This window comes from Eleginops maclovinus, chromosome 13 (assembly GCF_036324505.1).
Source record: "Eleginops maclovinus isolate JMC-PN-2008 ecotype Puerto Natales chromosome 13, JC_Emac_rtc_rv5, whole genome shotgun sequence".
NCBI lineage: Eukaryota > Metazoa > Chordata > Actinopteri > Perciformes > Eleginopidae > Eleginops > Eleginops maclovinus.
Window position 1 is genome coordinate 6,390,903 of NC_086361.1, and position 27,255 is coordinate 6,418,157.

Sequence of the window (27,255 nt, forward strand, 5' to 3'; positions counted from 1 at the left end):
CACAGCATTTATTTCCATTTTCTGACAAAACTCCACACAAAAACAAACTTGAGACCAAGCTGAAAAAGAGAGATCCTTCTATTTGATTTCATTATATTTGTTTAGTTTTTGCTGCTGTATCGCAAGTTAAGTTACATTATTCCATATTTCCACTGATTTAAATAATGAAATCTGAGAGAAATCTCTTTTTCCGAGGACACAGTAAGATTGTAATTTTTAACAGGGGTGAGGTTGGGTGGGGTTTGGGGAAAGAGAGGGGGTGCGGGCAGGGGCGAGGAAAGGCGGGAGAATAAGAGGAGGCAGGTATTCAAAGTGGGTGGAGGTTGACAAGGACCGGAGGGTTTGCACGATGTTCACCAACAGACAGAGAAACAGGGACAGATAAACAGGCAGGGAGAGGAGGGGGGGGGGGGGGGAGAAGAGAGGGAGAGACAGTGTGCTTTGTCATGTCTGAATGAAAACAAGCAGCTGTCAGACCCAACCCCAAAATAAAAATAAAAACATTCACAAACAATTTCTTAAAAAACACCCAGTGCTCTAATAGAAACAACAACAAATAACACATGGGGGGAGGGGGGGAGAGACAGAGAAGGGGGGCAGAGGAAAATACCTTTTTTTCCACCTTGTTGAGGGGTTGAGTGAAGGTTTATAGTGAGGTTGATTCTTTATTGATGGGCAGGAGGATGAGGAGGAGGGAGAACGGCAGTAGTAGATTGGCAGTGCGTACGTAGAAATAGAAAGAGAGGAGAGGAGGGCCAATGGCAGTGATTTAGGAGCGGGATCTGGGTGGTTTCTCTCTGGCAGAAAAACAAAAGAGACACCACCCACCTGCTCTAATCTCCAGTTGTGTCATATTTTTTATTCAGTTAAAGGACATGATGCAGAGGGGCTGCAGCTCACAGTAAAGATTGGCACAACAGTGTTACTGGCAGACGTGTGCTGCTTAGACTTTGGATAAAAAAGGAGGACAGAGAGGACAGGGACGGACCCTAACCCTCTTCTCCTCCGATGTTGGTCCATTCTTTTCAAACTTTAAGGGATGATGATGGAGAGGAGGAAGAGTAAAGGTTATTTTCTTGAACAGTTGTTGACAGGGGAAGGGAAGGGAAGGAGGGAAGAGAGGGAAGGAGGGAAGAGAGGGAGAACGAGAAGAAGGGTCGGAGCAAGGGGAGAAGTAAATGATGTTTTGATAATTTAGTAGTATGTCTCTTTTTCCACCCAGCCTGTAGAGACGAAGAGGAGAGAGAAAAGAGGGGAACAAGAAAGAGAGAAGAGTTACCCATCAACGGATTTGATTAAGTTATTAGCATTAAGGCAAAAATATGATTTAAAATTAGTCCTAAGAAGATAAATTATTATTCTGTGATCTTTGAAATGTATAACTTATTTGCACACAGTAAACATCAACTGGAGTGTCATTGAAATGTGTAATATTAATCACAATAATAACAGAGAAATATATATATGTGTGTACTGTATTTAAGTGCTACGCTGAATAAAACTCTATGTTGTATTTAATCATTTGTGTTGTCAAATATTAAAAGTGTGCAGCTTTCATGATGAGTGTGTATGTGTGTGTTATCCTACCTCCCGGGTTTCGGCGAAGGATGAGTTTTCGGATCTCATCGTAAACAAAGATGAGGAAACTGTACGGGAACGCACAGAACCACCAGCTGGGCCTGGGGGAGAACAGAGGGAAGGATGAGAGTGTCTTCAATGTAATGAAGAACACACTACTCCTACACCTTAAAAGTTAAAGGATTTATGCGTGTCCAATAATGGTTGTGGTATTTACTGCTGTTGGCCTGTTAGGACCTCTAAGAATTAATATATAGAATACAAACTTGACTTACATGACATTAACACAATCTTTTGTAATTTATTACCCCTGAATATAAAAATGTGAGTTAAACTGATGTGTATCTTACTTGAGCGGGTACATCCGTAGTGCCACGTCCATGCCTGGGCAGTAAGACAGGAGAGCAGCCAGGGCCGTCTCCTCAAACAGGCCGAAGATCAGAATCTTGTTCCTGCAAGACAATAAGTGCAGAAAGAGGAGGAGTCAATGTCAATCAAGGAATGCCATGGGTTGTCTCTGCACACTTCCGTAAACAAAGGACTACATCAGTAAGAATTTAAATCTTATTTAGATCAAATGACTTCAGAATTGATATCCTGCCGGCTATGGCAGCATCAGATTCTGGGTTTGTGTTGCCTGCAGAACAGAAAAGCGGATAAACTGGGTAAGGTGTGTCAGGTTAACCCGGCTCTTGAGTGACACTTGGTGACAGCAGTATGAAACTGCAACAAACAAAGAGATGTCAACTCTTCCCCATTTGTCTTGAAATTAAACCCAAAAATTGTAATGTTGAGTGTTGGGTGTATAATATTCTAATACTTGAGTAAAAGTACGTTCCCTGAGCGCTATCAACTGTATCAAATTCTCAGATCATTAACAAAAGTGTACAATGAAATGCAAATAACAATGTTTCCCTTTGAAATGAAGTGGAGCAAAGGTAGCAGTATTTGAGTAAATGCAAATGAGTTCCTTTTCAACAGGAACATCCACAGTATCTGCATGTGGTAACAACACATATCCACACAATGTGAATAAACCTTAGAACGGTTTGACTTACCTCATGCCCTGCTGGAACACAGAGTTGCGTCTGGTCTTGCAGATGATGACGTCCGCCCACTGCACCACCACGATACTGACGAAAAAGGCTGTGTGGCAAGTAAACTCCACTATCTTACGCTGTTCATAGGTCTACACAGAGGAAGAAAGAGACAATGTATGTGACTTGTGATATGAAATGGTTGGCAGCACAAGTCGCTGAGGATGTTGTTGCTTTTTTATTTGTATTAATGTTTTCTTTTATTCTGTCAGGTCACTCACACAGAGCCCCTGAAGCAGCAGGACACTGATCCTGTGTCAGATCACTCTTACCCATTGCTGCCCATAGCTGTCCTCCAGGTCGTTGTTGGAGCGATCGTCCCAGTTGAGCCGGATGCCGACAAGATCGTACGGCCGGAAACCATTTTCTGCCATGATGACAAAATATGCGAAGAAGCCGCCAAGAGCTTGGATCATACCTGCAGAGACAGAGTTTCTAGTTTATACCCCAAATCAAAACATACAAACTCATGACGAGACGGCATCACATGACTGATGGCACGGTTGGCTGCTCTTTGATCTCCAAAATGTTGCAGCAAACATTTAAACTGACCACATATTGGAAATCAAAATGCTTACTTTCTATTCAAACACAATAAAGTAACCCCTATGCCTGGCTCAAGTTCTCTGAAAAGACCCAATGCATTGTGGTACAGTTGAGTATATTCAGTAAGCTGGAGTCTGATTATCACTGATGTAGTATATGTGAGTTTATTTCTTTTGTACACAAAATCTAGATAATATTCTGTTGTAATGTTATGCTGTCTACAATCCCTTACAAAGCACTGAATATTAGGATCAGATGATATACTTTTTAAGAAAACGGCAAGACCTTTAATACAATTAATTGGATTAAAATGTGCTGAATCGGTCATCAAACTACAGCAGTTCATTACACGGTAAAAATACTTTTGAAGGTGGCTGCAGTTGGATCGTTGTTGGTATCAAGATGCGTTCAGAGAGACCATATATTTTTGTTATTACAGTACTTAGTTCTGATTGGTCAATTTGGACATTTCAGAGGTTCTTAATTCAGATAACACATCGCTGCTAAGCATAACATCACTGCTGCTAAGGAGGATCAAGGGACAGAAGGAAAGAGGTTGAAAGACAGAGCGTTTGACGTCAGATAAATCCACAGAAGAAGGCAGAGGGGAGGTAAACAGTAACAGGAACACGGTGTGGGCTCTGGCATTGTTTCAGGACTTGTTAGTGGAAAAAAAACTGTGAGCAGACTTGGAGTTACAGAAAACCTCGATTTGCCATTAATTTACATACAATTAATCATTCATTGTGATTTCAATTAATATTGGGATTCAAGTTGTTAGTTTGTATTAGTATGTTGCATCGGGTTCCATGATCAACTTATCGGGGGTACTTTTTTCAATAATGACCGCCTCTCAACTCATTATACCTTACTTATCATTTCACAAGAACACATAGCACCTACCGATCTGTCCGTAGGCGATGCTGATGAGTCTCTCATTGACCAGTTTGTCCCTCAGTGGGTTTCTGGGCTGGCGTTTCATGATGTCACTCTCTGCTGCCTCATAGGCCAGAGAGATGGCTGGTACCTGACGGAGCAAACATTCATTGAGTGCTTTTATATCGTGTGTCAGAAGAGGATGGTTTACACTGAATGCATCTTCGTGATGTTTTTTTCCCCCTTAACATTCTTAACTTTCAAATCATGACCAACTGGTCTAGTCCCACACTGCCACCTAGTGCCCGTTTTGTGTACATATGCTTTAGGCATAACCTTGAACTCAATATCAGGGCTTTGTTTAATTCATTGAGATGCTCGCCGGTTTCAAGATGGATGTTTATTTATGATGCAGGTGCCAGGTAACAAATGTGATGAATGTTACAGTTTATGTCTTTCTAGTGTATTTGACTGGTTCATAGTGTGGAGTGCATGTAGATGAAAATGTGTATGGTTGGCTACTGCTACAGAACAAAGAAATATGAATCTTCTTTGCTGACCAGGAAGAATGTTGAACTTTGTTGTTGCCCTGAGGATAATAACCAGGCCTTACTGTATATAATGTGCCACCTGTTTGTTTATAGCTGAGCGTTACTGGTTCACCGTGCATGCATTGGTTCAGTGATCAAGCATGAATGTTCTGCATGTTTAATGCCTGACTGGACATAAGGACATTATGCTGCAGTGTGTGTGTGTGTGTGTGTGTGTGTGTGTGTACAGTGTGTGTGTGTGTACAGTGTGCCCTGACCAGTTATATTTGTTTGTCCGTGTCTCTTACCATGTCAGTACCCAGGTCGATGCAGAGGATGGTGATGGTGCCCAGAGGCAGGGGGATGTTGACCAAGATGAAGAAGAGGAAGGGGGTGATCTCTGGGATGTTGCTGGTCAGGGTGTACGCGATGGACTTCTTCAGGTTGTCAAAGATCAGACGACCTGTAAGGAAGAAGATGGTGAACCAAAGCAGGTGCATCTCAAAAATAATAAACGCAAGGGAAAGACTACTTGATGTGAAATAGGCCTCACTACTGACGCAACACTGGTGTCTCTTTAAATACAGAAAACACCTCAGTACCTCACTATCATTGCTTTGCAGCAGAAAGCTAGTAATTAATGCTCCAAACTCATGTCTCTTTGTAATTCCATCATATGTAATGTCTATTTTTTTCATTGCACCACTACCTAATTATTATGACATATTGTTATCATGGTAAAAACCAACCAGACTAAAATAGACTCAACAACTAAAATATATTAAGAAGATACTAAATCCTTTTTTGCCAAAAGTACTTCAAAATGTATTTATTTTCTCACCCATTAACTGTAAATGTACTGTCTGTTCACACAAGTCTGTGCAACCTGATTGGAACCACGAAATCTTTGGTTTACTCTTCTGAGGCCTGATGCTAAACACGTTTTAGCTTACATTTGGCAATGACACTTGACACATTTTCTTTTAATTAATCACGGGTCTATTAAATGTCAGAAATTAGTGAAAAATATTCATCCCAGCTTCTAAATGCTCAAGTAGATAGCTTTAATAGTCTTGCATAAAGATATTCACTTTAATACGATATAAAGAAGAGAAAAAACTTTACATATTTGGTTTAAAAAAGCACCTTCTAACATTTAATAAATTATAAATAGTTGGCGACTTATCGTAAAGTCGTTCAACAAAAAACTCAAATCTAATCCCTGCAGCTCTACCTCCATTCTAATTCCTTCTCTGCAGTTTTTTCCCCCCTTCTTGCTCCCACTGCCGCCCCAGACATCCTCCCTCACCTTCTTCCACTCCAGTGACGATGGAGGCAAAGTTGTCATCCAGCAGGATCATGTCGGCTGCCTGTTTGGACACATCGGAGCCGGAGATTCCCATTGCAACACCAATGTCAGCCTTCTTCAGGGCAGGAGAGTCGTTCACACCGTCACCTGTCACAGCCACGATGGCACCCTGACAGAGGTGAGGGAAGTACTTAAGTCTTGTATTTAAGTAAAAGTAGAACTAACAGAGTGTAGTTATACTCTGTTACAAGTTTCTCTCTGAGTTGTAGTGGAGTAGAATCACAAAGTAGCAACAAATTGAAATACTCAAGTAAGCTACTTAGTTACTTTCCACCACTGACCCTGACAGAGGAGGAGGACACAGGATGTAGGGGTTTCCTTCCCATTTAGGATGCAAAATAACCGTGCTGTCATTCTTTTAATTACATGCATCTGTTTGCAGGGGCACTTTTACCCCCTGTGTACATGTATATGAGTGTGTGTGTGTGTGTGTGTGTGTGTGTGTGTGTGTGTGTGTGTGTGTGTGTGTGTGTGTGTGTGTGTGTGTGTGTGTGTGTGTGTGTGTGTGTGTGTGTACATAAAATAAACTTACCAGTCTCTGGCAGCCTTCTACAATGATGAGTTTCTGCTGTGGGGAGGTTCTGGCAAACACGATCTCTGTGTGGTTCCTCAAAATATCGTCCATCTGGTCCTGACTGAGGTCTTTCAGATCTGTGCCGTGGATCACACAGGCCTTGGCATCCCTACACGACACAGGTAAAGAAAACACTTGTGTAACAACAAGCTACTGACATAAAATTGCTGCAATTTAAGAGCCTTCACTGAGCATTTACTGTTTAAAAATGATTGTGAATACCCCATTTCATGCTGGATATGGCAATGCATGGGAAGCTATCTTACATTTATTTGTCTTACCGTGGGTTGACCTGGCTGACAGGGATGTTGAGGCGTGCTGCAATGTCTTCCACGGTCTCATTGCCCTCCGAGATGATGCCTACGCCCTTAGCAATGGCCTTAGCTGTGATTGGGTGGTCACCAGTCACCATGATCACCTGAAATAAAGCAGGAAGAAGAAGATAAAGAGGCAGGCGATGATAGGGAGGGAGAACTAGCAACAGTTACGAACAAGTAAGAGATGAAATGTAAAATAGAGGAAATGGAATGAGGATAGGATGTAAAAGAATACTATTGATGCAACATTTTATGAAATCCCTACAAAAATGTGGGTGACAGCCATCCCCAGCCTTCACACACAGGTGGGTGCTTGGTTCTTTTGTCTGGGCCTTTAAATGCCACATAAATGTACCCACCTTGATGCCAGCCGAGCGGCATTTGCCCACGGCGTCAGGCACAGCTGCACGGGGAGGGTCGATCATGGACATGAGGCCGACGAAGCAGAGGTTGTCCGTCTCGAAGTTGACGTCATCCGTGTCAAAGGCGAAACCTTTTGGATACTTGTCCTCTGGCAGGAACACGTGGCAGAAACCTGAAGTACAAACACAAGAATTGTACAAACAGGACGATACCATGGACTAAAATACAGGAGTTACTGAGTTCTAAATTATGACCTTATGATAATCTTCTATCATCTTACCCAGTACTCTCTCTCCCAGTCCTCCCAGTTCCAGGTAGGCATTCTGGAAAGCCTCTTTCATCTCCTCGTCCATGGGCTGCTCCTTGCCCTGCACCATGATATGAGAGCTGCGGTCGAGTATCCTCTCTGGTGCTCCCTTCATCACCAACAGGTAACTGTTCTCGTTTCCCTCTTCAGTTTCATGGATTGAGAGCTGGTATGAGCATCAGAAAAATTCCATGTTTTAACCTTTTCACTACAAATCTTTGTAGATCTGCATTGTTTGTTCGTTGAAAAAGGGGACCAACCTGGTACTTGTTGGTGGAGTTGAAGGGGATCTCGGCCACCTTCTTGTTCTTCTCCCTCATGGCTTTGACGGAGCCGCAGGACAGCTCGATACACTTGAGCAGGGCGGACTCAGAGGCATCGCCGGCTACGTCGCGCTTCAGGATGGGAAGAGTGTCCTGGGCAGCCTTGAACACAGCACGGTTGCACAGAGCGGCTACACGGGCCAAAGAAACCCATGTGGTGGAGCTTTTGTCGAAGGAGCAGCCTAGAGAATGACAAAAATGACAAATATAGACAGGTGCAGAAGCATATCGCATTCACTTAAGCTACCTCAGCTACACCCTGCTGTTTGTTATTTTTGTTTCGACCAGAAATCTTTGTTATTCTACTTTTTGGTTTAAAAGGCAACATTTAACTTGATGATTTCATTGGTGGATGGGTAAGGGTTTCTAGCCAACATACCATTTTCAAAGACTTTGTTTCATGCTAGATTTGTATTTTTGATGCTGAAGTTTCTCAATATCTGTAGGATGTTTTGATGCATGCTGCCTGAAGACGTTAGGGTGAGGGAAATCTCACCAGATTGGTCCTCGGTGGTGTCAGCCTCGTGGATGGTGTTGTCGAACCACATGTGGGCCACCGTCATCCTGTTCTGAGTCAGGGTGCCTGTCTTGTCGGAGCAGATGGTTGAGGTGGAGCCTAGGGTCTCCACAGCCTCCAGGTTCTTTACCAGGCAGTTCTTACGAGCCATACGCTTAGCGGTCAGCGTCAGGCACACCTGAGACACGAGGGAGACAAAAGAAAAGAAGGAAACAGAGGAAAAAGAGAGAGGAAATAAAAGCAAGGAGAGAAGGAAGGCAGTAGGAAAGATTTTGTGGAGAGAGAAGAGAGAAAGAGATAATTAGTATCTGTGTTAAAGTAACAGCACAGATGAACATCTCCAGCCACATTAGGGCCATACTGTGCATGAAACAAATCACCACAGCCATGAATCAAACCGCCCCTGAAACCTGAAGATGTTCAGCATGCTCTGAGCTATGTTTTACAGCATAATGCACTAAAAAACATAACATCCTTGATAAAATAATACAAAAATCAGCCCAAACAGCGATGCAATGGAAAAACAAGGCATGAATGAGTGAGGCCGTGAAGCAGAGCGGCGGTGCATTATGCCATCATGCCAAGTAAGGCAAGACACCGGGGCCAAACAGAACTAGCAAAGCACAGGAGGCCAAATTCAGTCTATGAAGCTGACTAGTCATTAGCCTAATATCTTTACATTAGCTAGCCGTTGTCATTGCAGACAGCACCACGACTGGCCTGGAAGAGAGAGAGAGGCATACACAGAGGAAGATGGAGAGAGAGAACACAACCACACAAACACATGTAGAGCTGCTTCGGGAGAAGGAGAGAAGAGAGGAGATGGGAGGAGAGATACACAGACAGAGACAGTACACCACCACCGTCAACACAGAAACAGGTACTGACACAATGTTAAAGCACATATAATACAAAGGTACAAACAGAGATGCACAGAGACATGACAACACATCGTAAACACAAGCACAGAGACACAGGAAGCAGAAGGGACCAAATCCAACAGCAGACACCACAAAACAACATCTTCCTGAACAATTTACACACAATCAGATAAGCTTTGACCTGCTTTGGAAATCTAGTAAGTATAAAAAAAAAGTCATTTTCTCATATCTACATAGAGTGATGCTGTGACGATTTGTTTTTGTAGACTCATAAGCTAGCAACAGAAGGGCTCCCTTGACAAAAAGCTATGCAACTTTTCCATTGGAATTTTGTTGACAATTTAATCCGTGGCAAAAACACTTTTATGATATATATATGTTTGGTTCGACAGGATAATCCTCACATATGAACACTTTCTGAAGAGCAAATGCAATCAGCAAAAGTGAAAAGCTAACGTTATGCTATAAACTATATATAACTATATAATTATATAACTTTATAACTATATAAATGTTGCATGCCTGCCTGTCACCACTGCTAAGCTAAAGTCAGTGTGATGACATTTAGTGGTCTCATTTAGTTTTTGTTAGAAACCGCCAGACACATTGAAGCTCAGGACAATAAAGAGTGGGTTATTACAGACATATATAATGTCGTAGAACAAAAGGTGGATATCACCTCACTTAAGGTATCTAAAAAAAAAACACATTGAAAAAAATGTCGAAATGTTGAGAGATAACTTGAAATTGTAAAAGGTTAACTCATTTCCAGGATTTAGAACTCATTACTGCATCACCCATTAATGACGCACCTATGTACTTAAAGCAACCAGACGTTTGGCCAGTGGCGGCTGGACAATGCAGGGCGCTGGGGTACCGCCCACTCTCATAATATTTCGAGAAGAAAGTCTACTTAAACATGATAGACATAAATTATTACATATAAAATAATATGAAATAAACGTATTTGCTTGTACTATGCACCTGCATGGTAGTCTGCATTCCGTAAAAAATGGTTGTGCATTTCAAGATTACATTACTTCCGGGTTGAGGGACACCGGCCAAATGAGAGTGAATGGAAGTCGTTAAACTTTTGGTAAGCAGGTAACCAAAAGCTGCCCGCTGATCGGCAGCTTCATGCTTTTCCACGGGACGCAGCTCTCTGCGCCCCGGACCCTTCCATTTTTATTGGCAGCCAATTGGTATTGTTTTCATGATCTTGGACATCATGTGATGGGACCATGACCCTGTCTTACATGTTTACACCCGCCATTAGTTTTCTTGATGATACCTTCATGGCAAATTTAAGTGTGGCTGCAGAAAATTGTGTTTTGTACGGTAGGCCTATATTCAAGTAGTACTAGTGTCCCATGAATCACAATCAATTTCCTTCAACATTACAGTGGTGTTTTAGTTGGGTTTTTTTTGCGCCCAACCTAAAATTATTATCATCAGCCGCCACTGCGTTTGGCCTAGTTAAAATGTCGACGATAGTGAGTAGGGTTCTTTTGGGGAAAAAGAATGGGCCATCTAGTGGTTCAGAACAGAGACATGACATGTAAACAGTAAAAGCTGTTTTTCCTGATTTTTTGTGTATATGAAATATATAAAGTAAATGAAAATACTGTTACAAGTCTTTGCAAAACACTGAGAACTGAGGAGGAATCCAAACACACACGGACCATGAAGACTTACAGACTCAAGAGAAAACTAGAGGAACTGAAGGAATTACCGTAATTTCCGGACTATTAAGCGCACCTGAATATAAGCCGCACCAACTGAATTTTAAAAAAATATGTATTTTGTACATAAATAAGCCGCACATGTCTATAAGCCGCAGGTGCCTACCGGTACATTGAAACAAATGAACTTTACACAGGCTTTAACGAAACACGGCTTGGAACAAAAATAAATAGGCTTTAACGAAACATGGCTTGTAACAAAAATAAAATAAATGGCAGTAAACAGTAGCCTACCAAGAAAGTCATTGGTCCCTATCTTCCTCCTCCTGTGCACTGAAACCACGGAAGTCATCTCCTTCGGTGTCGGAGTTGAATAGCCTCAGAATTGTTTCATCCGATGTTGGATCGTCTTCATTGTCGCTCTTGTCACTTTCATCCGGAGGCAAATTCCCCGCTGAGCTCATGCTGCCCTCTTCAACACGCAGCAGTCCAGCCTTTCGAAACCCGTTGATGATAGTGGATTTTTTGATAATGCTCCACGCTGTCAGGACCCACACTGGCAGACTTGACCATAAGTTGCTCTTCGCATGCGGCCCGTTTTAGTGAAGGATTTCTCCCCACTTGTCATCCAAGCCTCCCACTGAACACGGAGCGCCACCTTAAATGCACGATTTATACTGATGTCGAGTGGCTGCAAATACTTTGTTGTGCCCCCAGGAATCACAGCTGGAATTGAGTTTGTCTTCTTGATGGCTTCTTTCACAGAATCTGTTATGTGGGCCCTCATGCTGTCCAGCACGAGCAAAGCCTTGTTCTTGTGAAAGAATCCTCCCGGTCGCTTGCCGTAACACTCCGTATGACATTCATGCATTAGGCCTTCCGTCATCCATCCTTTCTTGTTGACTTTCACAACAATTCCTCTCGAGAATTTTTCTTTTGGCATTGTCATGCGTTTAAAAATCAACACCGGTGGAAGCTTTTCTCCCGATGCCGTGCAGCTCAGAACACAGGTGAAGTGCGTTTTTTCATGCCCAGTTGTTTTCAGCGTGACTGATGATTCGCTTCAACTTGAAAGCTGCATCATATGCATTTCTCCGTGTCTTTGCCATGATGAGGGTGACAAAATGACTACCGTTATCAGAATGATGGGAAGTTTGAGCACGCTCGATTTACGTCACATTATGTGACGGTGCTCAGTTTTTTGTCTATTTTTTTTAAAAATCCCATTTTGGCGGCATGAAGCTTGTGAAAGCGGGAAAAATCCATAAATTAGCCGCGTCATTGTATAAACCGCGAGGTTCAAAGCGTGGGAAAAAAGTAGCGGCTTATAGTCCGGAAATTACGGTACACATCCGGACATCAACCTTGTAAACATACATAATAGTTCCTGTCCCTCAAAAAACACAATGACTATTAAACAGACTCTATACTTTCCCTACCTAACCATCAAACAATGAGAGAGGTCTCTGCCTACTCACAGTGACGGTGGCCAGCAGTCCCTCTGGCACATTAGCAACAATGATACCGATGAGGAAGATGACGGCCTCCAGCCAGGAGTAACCCAGGACGATTGACAGGATGAAGAAAGACACGCCGAGGAAGACGGCCACGCCTGTGATGATTTGGATGAAGTGCTCGATCTCCTTAGCGATGGGTGTCTAAACAGTAGAGGAAGAAGAATGTGTTTGGACTGATTGACGAAGATGATTGGCTTTCACTGGAATTTAAAAAGGGGACAGCATATTATAGACTAGCTTTTCAATATAGCATATTTTATTATTTTAATTCAAACTTAAACTTCATTAAAGACTAAGGAGAATTGACACTGTCACAAAACTAATACTATGACAAATATTGGTGCTGACCTTTACTGTTATTTAATAACAAAAAGCCACTTAAAAAAAAAAGAAACCTCCATTTATTTTATGGCATAGAAACATAATATGACATAATGAATATGGTACCTTGCCAGTCTCCAGGCCTGAGGTGAGGGTGGCGATGCGGCCCATCACTGTACGATCTCCAGTGCACACAACGATGCCGCGTGCCGTTCCTTAAGAGACGGGAGAAGTTTATATTTTTAAATTCTTAACTTATGGCAAGCTGAAGAAATAGCAAAACACAAACGGACATGTCAGAAAGAACAAGTGTAGACAGGCTTGGACAACTGCCTGAACAGACTGGGTGGTGCTGGAAAAATGCAATGTACTAATACGTCCACAGGAGCGCACCATACATCAGCTTTTCACTATTCATCCAGGTGAGGAGCTCAGTGAGAGTTGCAGGGCCTCCCAGTAATATGATGGGACGGAACAGGTATGAGGTTAAATGGGGTCATATTTCCAGACCAGTGATGTCACTACTAGACCCTCATCCTTCAGCACTCCTAACACTTTGGCTGTGATCTACAGTGAATGCTATTGTGTTGCTTTTTGGTTAACAAGACAGAACAAACTACACATGAAGCCAAACATGCATATAGAAACTTTGAAAACACATGAGAGTGGCTAACAGTGTAACGTTTGAACATTCTTTGTGAAATACACGATGGTAATAATACGATTTTGGATAGAAGTAGGGATGCATCGATGTCAAACTTTTAAGTGGATGCCAATGTTTAGAGAAACAATTTTGCAGGTGCCGATCCTTTAAACAAAATCTATTTACTTTGCTGTACTATAATCTACTAATTGAGGAGATTTTGAAGTTCCATACAGCCGTTGCTTTTGATTCTTGTTTGGGTCATAATCCGTTATTTTTTAAAATAATAATAGCATTAAATTGTTTAGTTTATGCATTTATAAAAGCATGTTCAAATACAATGAACACTTTTCATGTCAACATGGAAACGTATATACTGTATAGGTACAGTCTGTGGTAAATGCATGATCATAGAAGTGATGGCGGCAGTACCCTCGACACAGTTGGTGGAGAAGAAGGCGATGTTACGGGTTTCCAGGGGGTTGTCATGGGTGCAGTCAGGTGACCTGGTCTGAGGCTCGGATTCACCGGTCAGGGATGAGTTGTCAACCTGAAAGTGTGAAAAGCAGGAGAGGAGAAAAAAGGGGGTCGATAGGCTCTTAAGTGCATTCCTCCTAACATTAGTCACAAGGCCAGATAGAGACAGCTTGTGTGCATTTCCTGTGTTTTGATTTTCTTTGTTCATGCTTGCTGTACCTGTGTCGATTTTTAGTGTTGCTATGCAGATGTCCTTTTTTTTCAAAGCTTTGAAGCCTTATTTATATGATTTATTATAACATACAAACAAAATCATTGTTTGCACTGGTCCGCTTTCCGCTCCATTTGTATAACCAGAATTTAAAAACATACATTCAAAGCTTTATTCTAAAACCACAATACAAGCTTTGAATGTGGAAAGTAAATGACAGTCAGTAGAGCAGTTATTCTAATGAAGACGGTTTGTGTTTATTAAAGATATAACTTCACATCAAAGCATTGTAATTTAAAGTTCTTTACAGCCACATAAGCATCTGTGTGAATTTAGCATGATGATCAACAGTTAACACAGCTGTTAAATTATGAATTCAAAGAGATTTATTCTTGCATTGTGAGGATGCTGTGCTAATTGTAGTTAATAATTATTCACCCAGCACATCAGGCAGATTCCAAACAGGTTGGACAGAAGCTCCCTGGTGATGTCACACTCACACTCACACTTGCACTGATTTCTGCTGTGCAATCACATCTTTACCTCCACTGAATGTGAATGGGTTTTCTTGTGACTCAAATGACTTTGTAAGCAACTGAGGCCTGATTCTCTGGGAACACCTCACTGAGCTTTACAGTAAGGGTTGGATTTCCTTAATAAATACAGTAGTGTATCTTTGGCTGTAACCCACCTTGCAGCCGTGGGAGGAGATGATGCGGAGGTCAGCAGGGATCCTGTCTCCTCCTTTCACCTCCACCAGGTCTCCTGCCACCACCTGCTCAGCATTAATCTGCATCTTCTCACCCTCACGGATCACCAGGGCTTGCTGCAAAAAGAAGAGAGTAAATATAAAATTCCAAAACCAACTGAAATCTCCTTAAAGATCTGGATTCAGAGAGAAATGTAAGAAAAGGTGAAAAGCAAAAAAGTTTTACAATTGTAAGGTCCATCAGAGATTGGAGAAAAAAAATAAAAATAAGAACGCTATTGAGCGTCTAGTACCTGAGGGACCATGTTCTTAAAGGACTCCATGATCTTGGAGCTCTTGGCTTCTTGGAAGTAGGAGAAGCAGCCGGTGATGATGACGACAGCTGATAGCACGATACCCAGGTACAGCTTCAGAGAGAAGATAAGACATGAAAGATGCTTCATTTATTGCATTTAATACAACATAAATAGATTTTTAGATCACCTTAACCTAAAAATGTATCAAGTAAAAGGAAAGGAAGACAAAAAACAGACCAGTGGAAAGACAGAGACAGTGACTTAGTAAAAAAACTGTCTTTTATCAGAGGTTTCATCCTTTAGCTGACAGCATGCTGTGGTTTGATTTGGACGCAATCATCAGTTTAAAAAAAAAATTGTCAATGATTTCATGACAATTGTCATTAGGTCCAAATTCCAGCTTTAAATGGTCCTCCGGTCCGACATAACTGCATGTGCTGATCATGGAGTGAATTACATCCTGGGTGTGTGATGCTGACTCGTCACTGTTGTTGTTTCGCCCCCAGTGCTTCCCTGTGGTCTGATCTAAGTATTTTGTCCTCTCATGCTGTGTGTCAGTGCCGCTTAGCCTCAGTCCCAGCTCAACTCTGCGCTCTGACCCGACATAAGACATGCTGACCCATGAACTGTCATTACTCTCATGTGGCCATGAGTCTCACTCTCCCTGGGGCGGGCCCAGGAATGGATGCCAACAGGATGGTGTGTGTCAGACGGAGGACGGGTTCAAATGATTCAGACACAACGGTTGACACAACCTTTATCAGTGACACAGACAGCCCCCCCTGAAGAGTAGTGAGTCAGCAAATCGCTTTTTGAGTGATGTCCTGGAGGTTAAGTAGCACACACACTGACAGCAGCTAGTAGTTCTCTATTTGTTTACCGCCTCTGGTGGTTTTTGATATCTGAATTCTCACAGTGCTGCACAACTGTCCACTTACGTTATCCCCAGCAGGCTCGTCCTCCGTGGCAGCCTGGATGGCGTAGGCCAGGAAGCAGAGGAGGGCCCCGATCCACAGCAGGATGGAGAAGCCCCCAAAAAGCTGGCGACAGAACTTGACCCACTCTGGGGTGGTGGGGGGAGGAGTCAGGGCGTTGGGGCCGTCCCTGGCCAGGTACTCTATTGCCTTGGCATTGGTCAAACCCTGAGAGGCGCAGAGGAGGAAAGAAAAAGAAAAGAAGGAAAATGGATTAAAGGAAATATGGATCAGCAGAGGCGGGAGGCAGGAAACGAAGGATCAAGGGTGGACAGAGGTAAAATAGGATAAAGGATGAGTGTGTAGAGAAGAAGAGGACAAAGGTGTCAACAGAGATACATATGTAAAATAACCACTAAGGAAATCCAAATGAATTTTATATGTGTGTTCAGACAGGGATGTCTGTTTAAAATGAACAACCTTTCATCAGATTCATCAGCACCGTTAAATCAAGACACAAACGTCCTTATCAAGCTGAATGACGTGATTTCTGATGACTTACCTGGACGATATCAGTGGCGTATTTCCGGCAAACTTCCTCAACAGACATTTTGTGTTCCGTCTACAAACAATTCAAATGGAAAGTTATTGAATAAATACAAATACAAATATATAAATTATGAAAGCACTCAACAAACTAACAAGCAATGGAAGAATGTTCAAAGTACACATATTTTAGAGGCAATCATGTTGGTGTTGTGTGAGTAAGTCATTTGGAAACTATTGGGTTTATAATTGGTTCACGTGACTAAATTCATACTGTACTTCAGAATGTAAAATGAAGATAACAAACATACTGATAAAAAAACATAAACATTTTCCCCAAAACATTTCAGGTTTTATAAATAAAGACTTGTATCTGACCCAGCTTATTAGGTTTTATAACAAGGGATATCCTGAGGGTTGGGCTTCCTGCACCATAAAAGAGAAAATCCCTCCACAACAGGATTACATATCCTGGCATATTACCTCAAACTAGCACTACTGTAACACCAGCCGCTACAGGATGTCATGTTATCTCCTTTTCAAACAGGGAGATTAAATTACAGTTTGATTGCAGCGCTCTGGACTTAGGCCAGGATGCTATTTATTTTCTTAATTCCTCAGTACAGATGGGTTTTCAAGGCTTTTCCATGTCTGTATTAATTTTTTAATAACATGGTTTGAGTTTGTGAGCCACTACAAACAGTCCAAAATCTGCATGTTACAGCGAGTGAGGTCACAGGAAGTAGGAAGCCTTGCACTTACTATGGGAACTTCCTTTTTGAGATCATCCAGATCCTTGCCTCCCTTCTTTTTGGGCGACTCCTTCTCATCCTTGTCCTGCGTGGTGGCCACACGGTAGCTGTCCGACCGTCCATACTGTGAAACACAGAGGAGGATCAGTAAGTTTGGTGCTGTTGTTTAATTTCATCAGCTGCCACCCCTTATTCTCACTGCATCGCAAGAAGGCATATTCAACGGTTACTCAACACTACTTTAACCCATCTAAAGTCCAAGCAAACAGCTTAAGGTCACCTTGATTGTCCTACTGATTATACAACAAATACTTTTTGAGAATAATTTTGCTTGACTGCCAGCTCCTAATTTTCTTACACATTAAGACTCAGTCAAAACATCTAGATTGAAGTCCAAACTTAGATTCAAATCCCTCTAGGGTGATGTAGAATTGGACACTTCCTGATTAGCTCTGCCATCATTAGAGAACAAGCTTTTCTCAAGGGCTCCACTTAAACTGCAATTTACACCACCATCACTATTTAGGCTAACACCATTCAGACTGCAGAGGCTGCTGCTGGGTCTGAAAGGAGGAGGAACATAACAGCAGCCAGGAGAGAGAGAGAGAGAGAGAGAGAGAGAGAGAGAGAGAGAGAGAGAGAGAGAGAGAGAGAGAGAGAGAGAGAGAGAGAGAGAGAGAGAGATGAAGGGAAAATTCAGGGCCAGAAGGTAGATTCACAATAGCGGATTACATGTCTGCAAAGTGCATCATGGGATATTCCCAGCATCCAACAGTTGCGTGTGAAGACGTTTGTGTATGAGCCCTTTCTATTTCATGAACATGAACTGAGATAGAACAATGAAGGTAAAGGTTACATGAACAGGCTTGATTTATCCTTTGACTTTATTACCACTATGGGTGAATAAAAACACGCTAGCCTAAATATTTCCACATGAACTTATTTAGTTTTTTGTGTAGCCCCTTGCTCACATGCTCCTGTGGGATAAGTGCCTATTTCTTAAATCACTGTTACCTAGCATGCAACATTGAGGATGACCACCCTGAGGGATTCAGGTAAAGAATGCAAATGTCATCAAGTGTCTCGGCTTGAAGATGCATCTCTCACTGAATACAGAAAAATAGCATCATTTGTCGGTGGAATCTGATATTTCTCTAATTGGGGATTCAATTCTAGTGAAAGAAATAGTGCTAATCATTTTTATTTTTTACAGCCAGACTGAAGAATAAATAGATAGAAAGTAATGTAATATTCTCACTGTATGCCACTCATGATTCAGCCACTAAACCACTGATGGCCACAGACAGACATTTTTAAAAGCATGATGGTTTCATGGTTGCAGTGAAGAGACAACGAGTCCGCCATGTGTAACACATGTAAGGTCCAAAATAATCATCTGTAAAAAGTTTTGGATTGTTGCATTGTGGGTGCTGTGTGGGCCTTGTTTGGCTTTCCTTTGTGTTACTGGCACCTGGAGCTCAGCAAGGGTCTGCACTATACACCGAACACCCATCATAAAAATTGAAAAATGGCCAAGTTTCCTTACAAAAAATATTGGGAACTAGTGTGTTATACAGATATGTTAAATAAAGTGGAATCTACTGCAATTTATTTTTATCTGTGGGTCCGCGTCTTCTGAGGTAATTCCAACCGAGACCTTATGGATTCTCGTAAGGTCTCCCTTTCTGTTTTGTTGCTTGTTAGTAGACCCTACACACGATAGCAGAGTGAACAGGTACAGGAGGCATAGAGCGAGGAGATCATTGTCCACTAGTTAATCGATCGCGGATAGCGTCGTGCTCGCCGACGGAACCAAAAAAAACCTAAATGGGTCGCGAAATATACTTTGGGCGGCTGTTAATATACCTGGGCGGCCCGCCCAAGTAAAGTCTATGTGTGGGGAACCCTGATTTACTCCAGTTTTTTGCTACAGCTACCATAGAGAGCTATACATATTTCAAGTTTGAATATCATATTGTCTAAATTCTATTTTACACTTAACATTTATATTGTCACATTCCCAATCTAACCAGGATATGAGTCAAAAAGAATTTACTCAAAAGGATTGTCTTGTTCTTGCTCGCTTTGAATGCTAATTATTGGCAGAACATCACTAACACTTCCTGCCCACACAACGAGGCTAAACTGCGAAGGTACTGTATGTCCCGGGGTTAGTCAGAAATACACAATGTTCTCCATGGGTTGATAAACAAGAACATGGAGCTTTTGAAAAACTGCTTTTCAGTGATGTAATCAAATAAGAAAGAGGAAAAAAAAGCAAACAAATAATGTTTCCAACACAATAATCTACCCAAGCATCCTCTGCATTTTGTCATTTTAGTGAACGCTGTAACCTTCCGTCTTTTTTGTCCAACATTGTACCACTGACTCATTTGAAATGGATGACAGGTGACGTAAAAAAAGCACACAACTTTATTCTGTGTGGAAAATACATATTGATTGTGTCATTGAGGATTGTAATCAAATGAAATTAAAGCTGATGAGCAACAGAGTGGAGACAGCTCTCTCCTCTTGCTGCTTTTTATCAGCTGATAAGGGGCGTCCACTCTTTTAGTTTACCAAACAGTTATGCAGAATCTCCAACAGTCAACAACGTTGCTGCTGTCAAACTTAAAATCTTCTTAAGTTTTGTAAATGTGTTTGGGACTGAGTAATTCACTACTGATAAATCCAGTGGAATAACCCTACTTTTACCCTGACAATTCATCTGTATTGAATTGGGCAGGAGCAGAGCAGGTTAGCATTAGCTGTTTGCTTTGGGGATGGTTCCGGTTTTAGGTAGATGCATATAGGGCAAAACCAAATAACAACATTTCTATATCATGACCCACCAAACAAAATTGTTGTCTTGTTTTCATGTTGTTACTCGACCACTTTATCTAGCCTTCCGTATTCTTTGTGGTGTTTTTTGTGTGCAGGTGTGAATCTGCGTGCACTGTGTGTGTGTGTGTGTGTGTGTGTGTGTGTGTGTGTGTGTGTGTGTGTGTGTGTGTGTGTGTGTGTGTGTGTGTGTGTGTGTGTGTGTATGCCATCTGTTAGAACGTGCAGGAGGTTTCCCCTGGCAGTGGCGTCCAGTCGGCCATCAGATTACTACTGTTTACTACACCGACAGATTAACCCAGTGAACAAAGATAATCCCTCTCCCTGACTCCCTCCCTCTCTCTTCCATCTTTTCAATTTCTCCTTCAGCCTGACTCATTCAGTTAATAACAATGTGGAAACATCTTTGACATATATTTGGCAGAATATATTTTACTATGTTTAAATAAAGGGCATTGACCAAGTCGAGTGAAATGATCCCCAAATAAAGTTGGCCATCTTCCAGACTTCCTCTTAACATCTTCATTTATTCATTTTAATCTAATAGCAAGAAAATCTACCTCCAAATTTAATAAATTCCTAGTTATTTTTAGAATATCACTATTGTCATAACGTGTATGAGACCCACAAAAAGCCTTACTTTTAGAATACATTATTTATTTGTGTTTTTTTTTGGCATCAAATCTAGTTCCTCCTCTCTCAATTTAACTAAATGACTCATCGGCTGCTGAAAACTGATATCTGTCCTTATTGTCATATACCTCCAACTGCTGAAATTATACAATATGTAATGAACTCTTTAAGTATAAATGTTTACTTTAAAAGATTACAAACATAAAGACTCACTGTGATCTTTGACAAAGAAAACCAAATTGCTGTTATTATAGCAACCCTGGCAATTAATCGACATTAGGTAAAGGAAAAGCCCAGTTTGACTATTAAAAAGTCAGGGACTGCACCTCAAAGCAAAATTACAAGCATATGTCCATACAAAGCTTGTGAAAGCAAAACATCAATACCATTAACTCAGTTTGGCATCACATTAACAAAGCTTCTTCCTGCAGCTCTTATTTTGTTGTACATTTGCTACTTCAGTTCATCCTCTGACCTCATCCTCAAGTGTGCACAAATTCATTCAGGATGATGACTGCAGAGACAAGACAAAGCCAACTACTCGAGCACGTAATCAGACCCTTCAGCGCAGCAGCATCCTAAGAGTAGGAAGTCACAGAAGCATCATATTAGATATTTCTTTGTCTTCCTTATAGTGTTGGCAACAGAGACAAGTTTGTACTGATCTGAGCTACTTGCAATGTCTTTATCCACCAATTTATATTTTACAGACATAGTATGACTTTTAAGGTCATTACTGTACCGAACCAGGGCAAGTACATAAATTCAAGGAAGCTACACCATATTTTTGGGTAAGGCTGTTACATTTTCATGGTTCATGTTGATGCATTGGATACTATTATATAAATATGCCGTGCATAAATGTATATTACTTTCAGTGTTATTCAGTGTTGATCAAACTGAGTTAGCTAAGGGATTTATTTTATATATATATCCCCTTTGTTGCTCATAGACATAGTGCCTGTCCTGTGTCCAGTTACAGTCTGTAAACCTGAAGAGTTATCATCACCTTGCACATGTTCAGTGCTGAGCTACAGGAAAGATTGTTCCAGCTGAACATTTGTAGTCTGCTCTATCTACTGGTGTTCTGTATCCAGCATGTCTTGGGAAGGTTGGATAAACCATATTTTAATCTGCTGAAACCACTGGTTAAATCTTAGACATCGGTGCACCCTAGTTGGACATGAATAAATAAATCAATGGTTTCAAAATGAACCACAGTGGCTCATAAACCTGACATTAATTAAGTTTGATGGTGATCCTATCCTTAGTTAAGGCAAAGTGCGTTAATAAGAGGGAAAAAGGGGCATTAATTACGAAGATCAGTATCTCTAAGATTTCCATAATTTTAATTTAGTTTGTAATGTTATCAGCTATTTAACATGAGAGTGGCAGAGAGCTGTGTTGTTGCCTGTTTGCAGAGCTGGTTTCTGCCCATGATTATTCACAACCAATCAAATGTAAACAGCAGCTCCGTAGCATAAGACCTCATTGACCCACTCTCACTGAATCATGCTGTACTTAGCTATGTTCAGACTCTGGTATTTACAGTCTCCTAACTACATTTAATAATGGTTCAGTGAGCTGAATATCACAATTTAAGTTCTGATTTTTTGACTAGAAAATATCGCCAGTGTATGTTTTGTTGGTAGAGCCACCGTAGGTCATCGTAACCACACACAAAGAAATGGATTATCGCACAGATCAGTGGACAGACCGACCTAGAAAATACTGATGGACTGGCAAGCACATACACACTTGCAGTAAGGGGGGTCTTCCATCAGCTATCCCTCTCTTCTCCGTCTCACTTTGTTTACATTCTCTTCCCTCCGAGCTGCCCATCTGTTCTCTGCTGTCCTCTACTCTGATCTACTGCGCCAAGGTTTAATCAAGAGGAAAAAGTCTGACACTCAAAATGCTGCTGTTCTAACTCAGTGCATGTGTATGCAGTGTCTGATAAGATCCACAGCGGGATAAGCCATCAGTTTGATTGATTTTGGATTCGATTTTACAAATATATTTGGAAGGGGAAAGCTCAGATGGCTGCCTGAGTACGTTTCTAAGAAATAATAACAGACTTTGTGCAGGTCCCCACCAGTTAGCAGTGTGTCACCTCCCGCAGCGGCTGAGATTGGATAGAAAATGGCAGTTAGTGACAGAATCAAATTGACAGTGTCTACTTCCAATGGCTTGATAGATGGGGAATGTGAGGTCCCCTAGCAACATCCAATCTGCTTAATAATTGAAATCAACCATGAGGGGAGGGGGAGGAGGTGGGTATTGGATTTTTTTTAATGATGTTCTTAATGTGAAGGTGTGTTATGTAATCCTGCTCTTATGTTCAGTGTGCAGTGTCAACCTCCCTGTCCCTTCTGTAGGGTGCTGTTGGAGAAGGAATGGAAAAACTACTGGTTACACTTGACTCTTAAATCACCTCGCAAAAGGAAGTGATGTCAGTGACCTCAGTCTAGCAAATGTACTGAACATCAGACATAATCAGACGCATTGGAAAACATGATGGGTGATGTGCAGTATGGATCCACGCTGTTACACACAGATGGAAACTAAAGGCCAGTCTGAGGTTGAGCGTCAATATTGATGAAATATTGATTGAAACAATGATGCAACAGAGTCCATGACCAGGAGAGCATACTGTACATGGTGTTACTACAACTAAAAACACAATATTGAACTGTATGCAATGCATTCAAACTACGGTGGCAGTTACAAGGCGATATCGATAATCATTTCTGAGCCAGTGGACTACACTCTTAACTATAAGTTTAGTATGCTATTAATCCTGTTTCTATACCTCATCTTCGAAAAGCAGCACTACTCACTAGAATCACATAGCATCAAGATTAATTGCACTGTGCCTTAATGATTGTATGTTAATTAATTTGTGATACACATCGAACCGCCTTGGTACCCAGAAGCCTAACAGTTCTCCAATACCGCTCACATTAATACAGGTTAAATGAGGGCACCATTTACTTAAAATCCCAGTGACTCAGTTTTAAAAAATCTTCTTCGTCTTTTTTGCTCTCTAATTCATTGTTGAACTTGATAAATTGTTATGTACTGACTTGCCTGTAGTGTAACAAATACATCTAGAGATGCTAATGGATCTAGATGTTGGTGCAAAGGCAGTTAGATATATGATTTGATATGTGTGGCCATGGTCCAGTTACATATTTGAAACAAAAACAACATCCTTATAAACTAACAACTGGTTTCACTAATGGAACAACTTAATGAGACATCATGCAATCCATTCATGTTGGTTTTCTGTTGATGGCCACAGCAGATATTTTTCACTGGCTAATATACTGGATGCGTTGCTACAACTCTATTGATGGCCTTTGTTTTTCCTTATGGATAATGAAAATAGAATAGGCATGATTAACCCTAGTACATCTTTAACATTTAGATGTAGTTCAAGTGCATGAAGTCACACACGGAATAACGTATCATTTTGTCTACCAACTTATAAGATGTAGTAAGGACAATTATTATCGGGACAGTAACGGAGAAAGTACTATAGATATCACACATACACACCCATATCCCACAATATCCCTTCTCTTTGACTCTTTTACTGAGACTTCCATACCAAGGGCATTATGGGATCTTTATCTCAGTGTCCATCCCTCCATTTTTTTCCTGAACCTTCACCACCGCTCCTCATTCTGTGTCATCACTGTGCAACACCGCATTGTGGCACTTCTCTACTCCTCCAACTCTCCCAGTGGTCACCCTTCTCAAGGTGACTCACCACTATGCGTCACTTCCTGTCTCTCTCTCTGTCTACCTTCCAGTCAATCACAGGATCTTGGCGAGTTTATCTCTACTGATCCCCTACATTGGCTGACCTTTGTTTCACCTCTGCCATTCATTCTCTCACCCACTGTACCCCATTGTTGCCTCCTGCCAATTGATTGGCACGGCTCAAATGGCACAGTTGCCTAGTCAACGGAAGCTTCCAGCTGTCTCCCCCACACTTTTTATTCCTCTCACTCCACCCTTGTTGATGGCAAATCCCAGCCTGAAAATAGTAGTTTCCACTTCACTATTATGTACACACACACAAACACGCTTTCCTCGTGCTCTTTTCAATGGGTTGTGCGGGGTCTTCCCCTCCGGCGATCTAGTGGACAGCATCACAAACCGTGACGTGATGGAGTGACACTATTTCCACCACTCAGCCTGAATGCTCACTCATCCCATTCCCCTACACCCGAATGTGGAGCAGAGTAGACTCCAATGCCCATCATGCTTCATTAGAAGGGATGGACCAACCATTAACACTGAGGAAATGGAGTTAAAGCCCTGCAGTGCATATACACATCATTTTACAGGCCATAACACAACTTTAAACTATAATGCATTTACTCTAAGTGACAACACAGCGTGCTGCAGGAGATAATGAAATCCCATAGAGCAATACAAGGTACCTCACTACTGTGTACATACATGGGATAATGCTGTGTACCAACAATGCAGGGATTTAACAGGGACTTGTTAGTAGGAATGACATCATGGAGTCTAAAAATGTATTGGCTAGAAGAGGATGTTGGCTGTGTCTCCCCCTTTATGGAGAGCATCTCCTTTGGGACCCACCATCAAAATATTTTAGGACAGGAGGCTGAGAGGTGGGGTCCAACACTGAGGAACCATTTTGACGCACTTGTCTGCCCATTTGGTACCCACACTCTTCATTGCCTTTACTTCATCACCAGTGGTGAATGACAGTGAAGCCACACGAATGTTATGAAAATGCCGCTAATGGTTAGTAAAAAAAGCTCTCCTTCCTTAATGACTGCCAATACAATACACATTTTAGGATTAATAGTTACTGCAGTCAGACTTGGAGGAATGACATTATTACTTACTCCGAAATCAGGGTTTCCGTGATCACCTATGGATCATATCAGCACAATTATGCGTCTGAATATGTATAGGCCTACATATTCAGACGCATAATTGTGCTTTTCAACTACATATTATTCACAAACGATTTCCTTTCTGAACGGACTCGCCCGTGTCATTTTGCAGTCTGGCTAATCGTGTATTCGGGAGCTGAATCCCTCCCTCAATCGTCTGCAACGGGTCCAGCTCTTGGTGATCCAAATCTCGCTTTTTGGAACAGGTTAATGAATTACACAGCACATCTTTTCGCCACAACATGCTTGTAAGCCATTAATACATTATTTCTAGTTGAAATAAATGACGCTGGGCAGCGTACTGGGCCTGTTTTCAGACTTGTTACACCTGCTTGTTGCATTACTTTGGCGTTACAGCGACAAAACAGCCAGTTTAAAAATAAAGATATCATGTGGTGATTGCTGTGAACGAGCATAAAACCATGCAATATGGATGTCAAATGTGTCTCCTCTATTAAAATTGAAGCTGTTATTGTATCGCTGCCTTAGGAAAGTACCTTTCCCTTCTACCCCTCTACTGAGGAAGACATTAGATTTAAAGGTGGGAAATGGATATTGAAACTTCGCTCTAATGTCAACCCATGGTGGTAGAAACAGTAACATAATTCTAACTTGGTCTAGAGCTGTAATTAGACAGATACCGAGGAACGTTATTCTAACGGGTAACCACCCTGCACCGGTTCTGTCTCACCAAATGGACTCCGTGTGCGGCTGCATATTCCTCCGAAAAATACACCGTTTTCAGGCAACAAAAAGTCCCGAAAATGTCTGTTAATGTTATAAATCGCAACGCATTGAAGTGATGTGACAAATGACGTTAATGACGGACACCTCCTGTAATTACACGCGGAGAAAGCAATTAGACCCGTTGGTGAGTGTAATTCATGCAACAATGCAGTTGGCAGTTTGACGTATCGTTAACAGTTATGGAGCTAGATTAAACAAACCATATATCCCACCGTGTTAATGTCATTTAACATCACTTCATACACTTCGCTCGCCTTAATTGACTTACTGAATGGCCGTAAACGGTTTCACAAATACTGTCCAGCTAACTTTCACAGAATCGACAATTAAGTGGAGAAAATGTCAAGAGATTTGTGCTCTTACCCCCATTTCGGTGCCGTCAGTCGGGTCTCCTCAGAAGATGAAACGCTAATCGGCTGATTTCGACCAGAATAACTGGCTTTAAGGCGGGGACAGTGCGGGAAAACAGTCGTCTGACAACGAGATGAGAAAAAAATGTCCTACAGTTGATAGCTCTTTTGACACGAATCAATTAACTTGCTATCATAATATCCTAAAATAGCTTCTTTTTTTTAAAAAGAGGAAAGGGCATCCAGCCATACGTGGCAAGGCAACGTTTGGCAAGCTGTACCTCTTTTAAATTCAAAAGGTTTATTTTTATTCGCAGAAATTGTTAAAATCCAGCCTTTGGTGATACTTCACCAGCCTTCTCCCTACTGATGTCCGTGGAAAGTAGACCCGGAGA

General features: G+C 41.6%; 1 protein-coding gene across 1 annotated transcript; it reads right to left on the minus strand.

Moving 5' to 3' along the window:
• Window positions 1–27,255, minus strand: atp1a3a (ATPase Na+/K+ transporting subunit alpha 3a). The gene is made up of 23 exons (XM_063899100.1): window positions 26,874–27,255; window positions 17,357–17,470; window positions 16,611–16,670; window positions 16,073–16,276; window positions 15,132–15,245; window positions 14,821–14,955; window positions 13,874–13,991; window positions 12,925–13,013; window positions 12,439–12,618; window positions 8,377–8,575; window positions 7,818–8,062; window positions 7,531–7,723; window positions 7,247–7,422; window positions 6,852–6,988; window positions 6,529–6,679; window positions 5,937–6,105; window positions 4,936–5,090; window positions 4,125–4,248; window positions 2,948–3,093; window positions 2,637–2,767; window positions 1,929–2,030; window positions 1,588–1,679; window positions 1–1,223 (listed from the first exon to the last, which is right to left on the minus strand). Exons 1-23 carry the CDS (start codon window positions 26,877–26,879, stop codon window positions 1,195–1,197), a joined length of 3,069 nt encoding a protein of 1,022 aa, XP_063755170.1. The 5' UTR covers window positions 26,880–27,255; the 3' UTR covers window positions 1–1,194.